This window comes from Helianthus annuus, chromosome 8 (genome assembly GCF_002127325.2).
Source record: "Helianthus annuus cultivar XRQ/B chromosome 8, HanXRQr2.0-SUNRISE, whole genome shotgun sequence".
In the NCBI taxonomy this organism is placed as follows: Eukaryota; Viridiplantae; Streptophyta; class Magnoliopsida; order Asterales; family Asteraceae; genus Helianthus; species Helianthus annuus.
Window position 1 is genome coordinate 2,055,420 of NC_035440.2, and position 9,531 is coordinate 2,064,950.

Below are 9,531 nucleotides of genomic sequence, written 5' to 3' on the forward strand. Positions count from 1 at the left end.
ATCTAGTCTTTACAAGCTAGAACCTTCGGGTTTTTTGGTGTGGGCCGGAGCCTACTGGACCAGGCCAAGGAGTGGGGAGGGGGTGTTTTTGGTGGTTCGAGTCTTACCCGATTTAAAAGGTGAAGATGGTTCGTTGAATTTGACTAGTTTGACCGATTTGACCCGAAAAGGGAGGATGGGAGTCGATCTTGAACGGTTGAACCTTTTTAGCCGAGGTATGAAGCCGAAGAGAAAGCGTTATAAAAAACGTCTAAACGGATTTGGTTTGGTTCGGTTTGATAACTTTTTAAAAGTAAGGAGTGAAAGAGAAACTAAAACTATATGATGAGAAAAAAGAGTTTTTTTTCGTGTTATAAAAGATTGCGTAACGTAAGTTATACACGCATCAGGAGATTACAATCTAAAAGTTATACCATGTGCTCATGGAATATTCTTGTCTTGAAATATTAATCAAATCTTGATTACAAAAATTACAATAAAGATAATCTTTTATATTTTCTTGGGGTTTATTATACTTCAAGAACCATGTTAGTAAAGTTACAACAAATTCAAAATAGGGTTTGAAGCGCAGCTTGTTGCTCGTTTACCTGCCATTTATTAGTAATTTGTTGGTTTGGTACCTTTATGATTAAATGAATATTAACCAAAAAAATTACATAAAACTAAAATATTTAAGATAGAAAATATCTTAAATATATTGTTTTGTTCTTGATCGTTAGGAGTTAAGTTAGATATTCTAAATTTCTAATGGAATATCCTAGATTAGATATCTCTTAGAAATTTCTTTTTTTCGTTTGGGCCTGCTTGGTACTTATGGACCACAATGGAGTACGAGTTGGCCCACACACGTGATTGTGATTCACTCGAATACTTCATCCATGTGAAAGAAAGATGAGGAGATAACGTACATGACGAGGCAAACCTACTTCTCAATCACCATAGAGTCCGGCAGCCACGACACGCCGGAGCTGCAATCAAGGCGACTGCCGGAGAGCGTTCGTTTCATGGAATGTAATGAAATTGAAATTGGAATTGGAATTCGTTGAGGAATTGATATTTGATTTGGAATTTAGGTCTCCTCATTTCACAAAATTGAATAAGATCGGAATGGAATTGAAAGGTAGATTTCGTTCCTTATGTTATTTTTCAATTTTCATTCCTTCCTTTGTTGAAACGGACAAAATAACAATTAGAATCTACATTCCATTTCCATCCGGATTCCATTTCATTATATAAAACGGACACTATCTCTGATGGATTGGTATAGACGCAAAGGCTCCAAATGTAGAAGCACTAAGGAGTCGCAAATGATAACACGAGGAGACTTGAACCCTCAATATTACGAGGATAAAGGCATTTCCGACACACCTTGATATCACTCTGCTACAAGCCCTTCGGCTTATCTACTTTATAATCATATCCTCAGAAAATATAACAAATAAGTGTAAATTAAATTATCTTTTGATAATTTCTATAAACTGAACCATACAAACTTGGTATAGAATCATTCACATATTAGTATGTTACTACAACAAATAGAAGAATTGTTCAAACAAATTCAAATAGAAAACCAAATTACTACATATTTTATACACAATAAAATTCTAAGAAACTGAAAATTGTTTAAATAATATAGTTTAACCTAATCGTAGTTCTAAATGGCCTAAAAACCAATATGCAACTTCATAACATCCTAAACGACACCGTCTACAATTTTACAAAATGAGATGACCTCTAGATACCACCCACAAACATCACAACATATAACTTCTTCTTCCTCCTCAAACTTCCTTTTCCTCATACCCAACATGTTTCTTTCTTGACACTTGCACGAAACCTCGTTTAGCGAAATCGAATTATTGATCCACATTTCGCGTATAATCGCTTTGATTTTAGCTCTACACTCGCGTAATTTCAAGTAGTTAGATCTTGTCACTTTCATCGAGTTTAGAATATTCAAACCTTGTTGACTCGATTGACCGCCTCGAGAGAGTAAGATCATGCCATACACATACGTCGCCTCCACATGTCCTTTCTCGGTTGCCCGTTTCAAGTACTCGAGTCCTGTTTCTATCCTTGCCAGACTAAAGAACTCTATCTGTAATATCAAATTTGAACGTAAGATTACATTAAATGTTCAAATAACATTCATTTTTATTGGGTAAATGATTTGTGCATAAGCAAAGGGAAACTTATAAGTTATAAACCATTTTAACTATTTTACCAAGCATCACTACTTTACCCTTTGTTGCAATAAAAGTTCCCTACAACCACCGAACCGTCTACTTTTTTAAAACTATATAGAGAGAAGTTTAGAGGTGTAAACGAGACAGGCCGCTAGTGAACTACTCGTTAACGGTTCGGTAAAGGCTTGAAACGAGCTAATCTTATACAAGCTCGAGTCTATATTGCCGCTTGGTTAATAAACTAGCCCGGGCTTCATATGTCGATCTTGGCTAGGCCTGCGATCCTAAATTAGCCTTTTATTTACACATCTAAAGTAACTTTTATTTAATGTAATAGATATTATTATATGTAAAATTATGATTAAAAAAATAGTAACGAAATAATACGTACTATGTTATGTATTTATATAAATTTAATATAAGTGATTAGATGTGTATACAATATAACGAGTTGAGACGAGTCATGCTCGAGCTTTGGATACAGAGCTCGAGCTCGACTCGGCTGGTTTACAGTTTACATCTCTACAAAATTTAATGGTACAAAATTAAAAATAATTCCATACCATTCCTTGTCTGAACATTGCCTCCGGGTTGCCTTTGTCAATGCATCGATTTAGGAACGAAAGCAATTCGTCACTAGGAGGAAACCAATGAATTACTGGAAATTTATCTATAGAAACATGTTGAAAGATGAACTCGTCTTCCGCCGCACCAAGAAAGTCCCTACAACTGAAGAATCAACAACAACGTTATAACTTTCCAATCCCAACATTATTTTTTAAGAAAATTAAAACATAAAACAAAGTGGTTCAACATAAGTTATTGACTCACTATCTAAAACCAATGTCAGCACATAAAAGTGTCTAGTACAAGTCCTAACATGTTAAGCCTCAAAGTAAATGTTCTGTCATGTCATGTATCAATTTATGGCCCCACAAGAACACCAAAATAATGAAGGAAAAAGAAGAAAGGAAACTGCATTATTGTCTATTAATTGTCCCACAACTATCAATTAGTTGGATGGATAGCACACCTATACCAAAATAATTATGCACCCAAAGTTGTTTAGCTTTTAGAGTTTCCAATCTAAATCTAGCAAATCTTATCCTTCTTTATCACTAGTACTCAAAATAATTTTCTTATAAATTATTATTCTAATAATTATCATGAAACTATACCTAACTATATATATATTTCTTAAATATATACCACATCAATTATTTTTATCTTGTCTTGTCATTAGTGGTTGGGGTAAGAAAAACATTCAACTCAGGGTGCAACGACAGAAACGATTTGACTAATTTACCGGCAATAATGTGACCGTTTAGGATCAAGACATGTGGACCCCTATGGCTCCGCCCATGGTTACCATAAGTAGAGTACAAGATTCTTTCACTCCATTGATAGTAAGACAAACGTCTTTAGATTTGTTTAAATGTCTAAACATGTATTTGAATGTACAATTGCAAACTACATGTACCAAAAAATCATTCGAATATGTAATAAATATATGAAATCATAAACTACATGATTATGATTGAAGTAGTTAATATCCACTATTATATGTATATATGATTTGGGAATAAGCGATTGTATCTCAACTCAAGGGGTGACAGCAGATACGCTTTGACTACTTTACCGGCAATAATGTGACCGATTAGGATAAAGACATGTGGACCCCTATGGTTCTGCCCATGATTACCATAAATAGAGTACAAGATCCTTTCACCCCATTCGTAGTAAGACAAACATTTTTAGTTGTTTAAACGTGTAAAGATGTATTTGAATGTAAAATTGCAAACTACATGCATTAAAACATCATTCGAATATACAATAAATAAGAAATCATAAACTACATGATTATAATTGAAGTTATCAATATCCACTATTATATGAATATTAGATTTGGGGATAAACTATTGTATCTAAGATGGAAACTTCATCATAACAATAAATTTTAGAACTTTTTTTGGAAAAGTTGTGTGTTGTGGAAAACAAATGGGACAATAGTATCTTTTTTCTCTCTTAATGTCTAGTGTAAATGAATGCATACCGAATGAGTTGTATATAGTTGGCACTAAAAAAGTAAAGCCGAATTTCCAGATCCATGCAATAGACTTGGCAACTTCAACTTTACTTTTTTTCCAAACCCGCCTCACAAAACTCATACAATTAACAATTTTCAAGACAAAAGTCCGGTCACATTAGAAATCAGATAAAAATATAAACTAGTTGTTTAACACCTAGGAAAATCTGATATCGGCCGTGAACACGAAAAAGATATTATCAACGCAATTTTTGAGACTTAAGTCCAATCACATTAAAAATCAAATAAATATATAAACTAGTTACGTAACACCTAGGCAAATCCCACATCAGCCGTGAAAACTAACACCTAGGCAAATCCCACATCAGCCGTGAAAACTAAAGATGTTGAGTTCAAAACAAATATGAGATCTCAAATGTTATCAACGCGTTTTATGCACAACAGTTGCGCATGCGAAGAAAACTCTTTTTTTAAAGGTGTCAATTATTCGTGAATGTCGAGAGGTCTAACATACGTTGTCTTAACCGAGTCCGCGCTAGAGAGCCCCATCGCACAATAGATCCCCAATTTAAACACCTCAATGAGAAACCCCTATCACCCAGACTCGAACTTGAGATCTGGAGAGGAAAACTCATCAGGGCCCACCATCGGTGGAACTTAAATACCCGTGGCCACCACTAGAGCACTAGTGATGGTTTGCGAAGAAAAACTCTTTAGTTAAGCGTTTTATGCGCAACAGTTGTGCATGCGAGGAGAACTCTATAGTTAAACGTTACCAGATCTCCAGGATTTCTTTATATTCACTCAAACACAATAAATTTAACAACTTGGCATTAATACTTCCTTGATCTATACTAATCAACAATAAATTTAACAACTTAGCATTAATACTTCCTTGATCTATACTAATCAACAATTTACATTCATTGCATGTTCATAAACCAATCATCTTATCTTTCAACTTATCAAAACCGTTGCCTTAGAACACAAAAATTAAAAAAAATAAAACAAAATAAACATAAATACCTTAATTTAGCATTAAAAAGATCGGTAAACGATCCGGAGGCAACACGAGCAAGAACATCAATCAACAAATCACCAGGAAGAGATCCGACAACCGGCCGATGCTGCGTACGTCGTCGTTTTGCTGACGTAATCTTTGAACTACAATCCATGCCTCCAATTTAATTCACAAAATCTCCGATCAATTAATTGGAATTTAGAAACTTAATTTAATTTAATTCACAAAAACTGTAATTGGGAATTAAGGATGATCAACCGGAAATTAACGGTTTATAACAGAAATTGAGGGACTGTATAAAAGGTAATTGGAGATTTTGGCGGATTTTTAGGTCTGAATTTATCAAAATACCAGATTTGGTATGTGTATAGATATAGAGATATATGTTTGTATGTATATATGGTTGGCAATCTTGAACACGAAGCATGTTCCACCGTTTATATTGACCAACAAAACGGTGACGTTTTTCAAAAGTGGCTTTGGTTTGAGGTGTAAAAAACCGGTTTGGTTTCTAAATCGAATCGGGTTTTTTAATCATCGAGCCGAACCGGTTTGGTTAAAACTGGTACGGTGAAGACTCACTTACCAGTTGGTCCGAGCTTAACTGTATCAGAGCCTCAGAAGATCTTGACTGCTACCTGAAAGGTCACAACAAGAGAGAAAACACACCGTTAGCCTCGCCACAGGAAGGGGACCTTCTCTGTGACCAAGCTCGAGCGTAAGAATAAGTATGAGAGAATATGGAGTAAGTCAGGGAAAGAGAGTGGGGTTAGAGAGAGAAAGTAGTGATTACCCTTTACGGAAGACCCTTGTGGGGTATTTATACCTTTTGGGTATGCTGACGTGGCAGGAGGACGATCGGTTCGGTGATAGACGGTGTTCGCTCCAGTCTAGCACGTATCCTCATCATACGGGTTATAAACTGGTTTAGTAGGGAAATTGTTTGAACATGTTAAATTGATTGAGGTTGGGTTATAAGCCGGTTTGGGAAAAATATTTTCTTTTACTTGTTTTCAAATTGATTCGGGTTTAAAGAACGAGACTATGAACTCGTGCCAAACCTATGGGTTGGGCAGGCTCAAACTGGTTTGGCTAAAACCAGTTTTTGGTGATCGATTTTGAGCAAGGAACTAGTTTAGCGGTCCCAACCCGTTTTGTTTTACTGCTCTAGCTGTGCTTTGTGAAGGATTATTATTGAAGGGGTATGGTCCCAAAAAGCCGCGCAAACCTCCGACCAGGTTGCGCGCGGAACCATACTCCTTATTTCAGAAAACTTATTAACAGTATCCTCGCGCGACTTACACTCGTGGCAGTTTGTCTGGCGCGAGGCACGGCTCACAAGAGAGCCAAGTATCAGCACTTAGCATAAAACAATGGAACAAATGAGCATGCTAACCCCCGCGCGGGTTAGCTTGTTATCCAACAAGAGCCACTCAGTAGGGAAGCGCACGGCTACCTACAGTGGTACACAAGGTACAAGTGGCAGTAAAAGGAGCCAATGAGCGTCTAGCAGGCTCTGGTCAATCGTGCGCCACGATCGCCTGACAAGAAGTACACAAGGACGCCTACATGGCACCAATCAGAGGACGGAGACAACTGTCCCACGATCTCCACTCGTCTGCTGATGACAGAAGGACAACAAGGCCGACAACAATGACACGTGGCTCCAATCAAGGTGCGCCAGCACCAACGAGCATCTAGAAGCCACTAAGCGGTCGACGCCAGTGAGACAAAGAGCATATCCGTTTTGTTGTCCGCTTCTGGCCCAAGGCCCATCAGCCCATAACCCCTCACACCTCTCCGGCTATAAATAGAGACCTCATCCCACAGGTTAAACATTCTATTCTCTCGGCTCTTACTCTTTACACTTAATCACTCTCAAAGCAGTCGCTTATTCTCACGCCGGAGCCTGGTTAAGAGGGAAACCCCCACATTCCCCTCTTAACGAGTAACGGTGTTCTGTTTTGCAGGTTAGATCACCAAGTCGGAGCTCAAATATCCTTAAAGAAGATTAACCCTCATGAAAGGAACATAAATCAATCTAATTAATTCCCTAATTAGATCACTGTTTCTTCATTGGCGCCCACCGATTTTTTCTATAACCACCCTCATCTTCTTTTATTTGAGCTTTTGACATCTTTTTCTTCCTTCGACTATGACTGGTCAAGGAATCATCCCAGAGTTCGGTTTCGGAACCAACTCTAACACGGCGTTGGGTGAAGGAGTCCAAACCTTCCAAGCCCAACAAATCGAAGAAATCGGCGAAGTTGAAATCAACAATACTGGGGGTCCGCGCGGGAGCTTCACCCGCATCACACAAGTGGTCACCCCAGGAAACGGAGAAGGACCTTCGAACACAGCGCCACCTCAAAATGTATCTGCATTACTTGGCTTACCAGAAGGCGAAACCCCAGCCTCGTGGTATGCCAAGAACATCGCCACTATCAATGCAGCATACTAATCGCTCATCGCGCAGCAAGCAGTTTTGACGGCAGAACCGTCCTTGGTCACCCCTCCGAGTCAGGGGGTGCGCCAAATGCCACCACCAGCCAATATACAAGGCAGAACCAACAGGCCTCCCCCTACAAGACGTTTAAGCGTACAAGACACGCGCGATACAAGAGGGGAAACGGATAGTTACTATGAATATCCGTCGAACCTTCAACGAGGCCCTGTTCACAGCCGGCTCACGCCGCGCAACATGAACAATGAATGGGAAGAAACCGACCCATATGATCCTACATGGGAAGGTGACGAAGAATCATCAGTCTTTAATCGTTTACCAAAAAACCATGAGTACTATAAGCCAAGACAACACATTGGCTACACAGAAGAAGCTGAACGAGATTTCCGCCTGGCATACAGACCAGCGGAAGCTGCGGAACACTCCAAGTTTATCCCGAAAATTGCACTCGCACCGCTCTCACGAGAGAAGCTACCCCCAACTGTTGGGAAATTCAATGGGTTGACTGACCCAGACGATCACGTCAGAACATTCACGAGTGTGGGCTGCATGGGAGGTTGGAACATGCCCATGTGGTGCCACCTGTTCATTCAAACTCTTACCGGAGCGGCTCGCGCCTGGTTTGACAGCCTTCCGCCCGGAAAGATTAAGTCATGGACAGATTTCAAGACGCAATTTTTAAGCTACTTTAGCCAACAACGTCGCTACCAACGTGACACAGCCGAAGTAGAAGATATTTGGAGAAGAGATGGTGAAGGTCTGGAGGACTTCATCACACGTTTTAACAAAGAGTGTCTGGAAATAGGCGGCATCAGTGAGCAACTCATGCGCTGTCACTTCAAAAAGGCTATACGCTGCGATAGTCTTATTAGAACCATCACAGGCAAAGATGGAATGCCGAAGGAGTGGGATAAACTGATGGAAGCCGCAAAAATCGTCGCGCAAACTGAGGAGTCCCTTGCTGGTGGAAAGGGCTACTACCCAGAAGATCGATTTTCAAGAGGAAGTACGCGCGATAACAACAACAAGCGTAACAAGTATAAGAGTCATGACTGGAAGTCTGAAAGACCAAGAGGCCGTGATGACAGGCCACGCTACAGAGAAGATGCGCGAGAAACGATTGACCGAATCGGTTACAAGAAGGCGGTCAGGGACGACAATCGTGACAAACACTGGACTCCGCTCACAAAAACCCCAAAGGAGGTATTGATGACGGAGAATGTCGATTTCAAGGCGCCAAGGCCAATGACAAACAAGAAAGGGCAAGACCCTAACTTGTACTGCGATTTTCACAAAGATTCAGGGCACCTGACCGACGACTGTTACAGCTTGCGCCAAGAAATCGAGAGAGCGCTCAAAAGCGGCAAGCTAAGCCATTTAGTGAAGAATGTACGCAAGGAAACCCGTCAACTCCAGCGCCATGATGAAGGTAACCACAAAAAGGTCCGACGACTAGAGACTCACATGGTCAACGGACCCAGGTACAGCGCGAAAGAGAAAGGCAAACGCCCTTATGAACCTTCGTGGCAAGAGCAGCAAGTTGTATTTCCAGTAGTGCGCGGCGGACCTCGCGCCACACGTCCTGTGGTCATCACCGGCATAATCGGGCATTATGAAACTGACTACATATTCATAGACCCGGGAAGTACTACCGACATCATTTACGAACAGTGTTTCAATCAGCTGGATGAAGAGGATAAAGCGCGACTCGAACCTGTCGATTATCCTTTGTCTGGATTTTGCAACGAGATGGTTTTTCCTCTCGGACAGATCAGTTTCCCCGTCACGCTCTCTGACGGGAAACACTCAAGAA

The 9,531-nt window shown here is 39.9% G+C and overlaps 1 protein-coding gene across 1 annotated transcript; it reads right to left on the bottom strand.

Annotated features, from left to right (window-relative positions):
- Positions 1 to 1,493: 1,493 nt before the first annotated feature.
- LOC110871583 (putative F-box protein At1g67623) lies at positions 1,494 to 5,664 on the bottom strand. The gene is made up of 3 exons (XM_022120263.2): positions 5,260 to 5,664; positions 2,750 to 2,915; positions 1,494 to 2,098 (listed from the first exon to the last, which is right to left on the bottom strand). The coding sequence occupies exons 1-3, from the start codon at positions 5,406 to 5,408 to the stop codon at positions 1,694 to 1,696; spliced, it is 720 nt and encodes a 239-aa protein (XP_021975955.1). The 5' UTR covers positions 5,409 to 5,664; the 3' UTR covers positions 1,494 to 1,693.
- Between the last annotated feature and the right edge of the window lie 3,867 nt (positions 5,665 to 9,531).

Coding starts and splice junctions, on each gene's coding strand:
- LOC110871583 (XM_022120263.2), bottom strand. CDS start 5,408: ATGGATTGTAGTTCAAAGATTACGTCAGCAAAACGACGACGTACGCAG. Junction 2,916..5,259: donor CTTTTTAATGCTAAATTAAG/GTATTTATGTTT, acceptor TTGATTCTTCAG/TTGTAGGGACTTTCTTGGTG. Junction 2,099..2,749: donor CAATGTTCAGACAAGGAATG/GTATGGAATTAT, acceptor TTGATATTACAG/ATAGAGTTCTTTAGTCTGGC.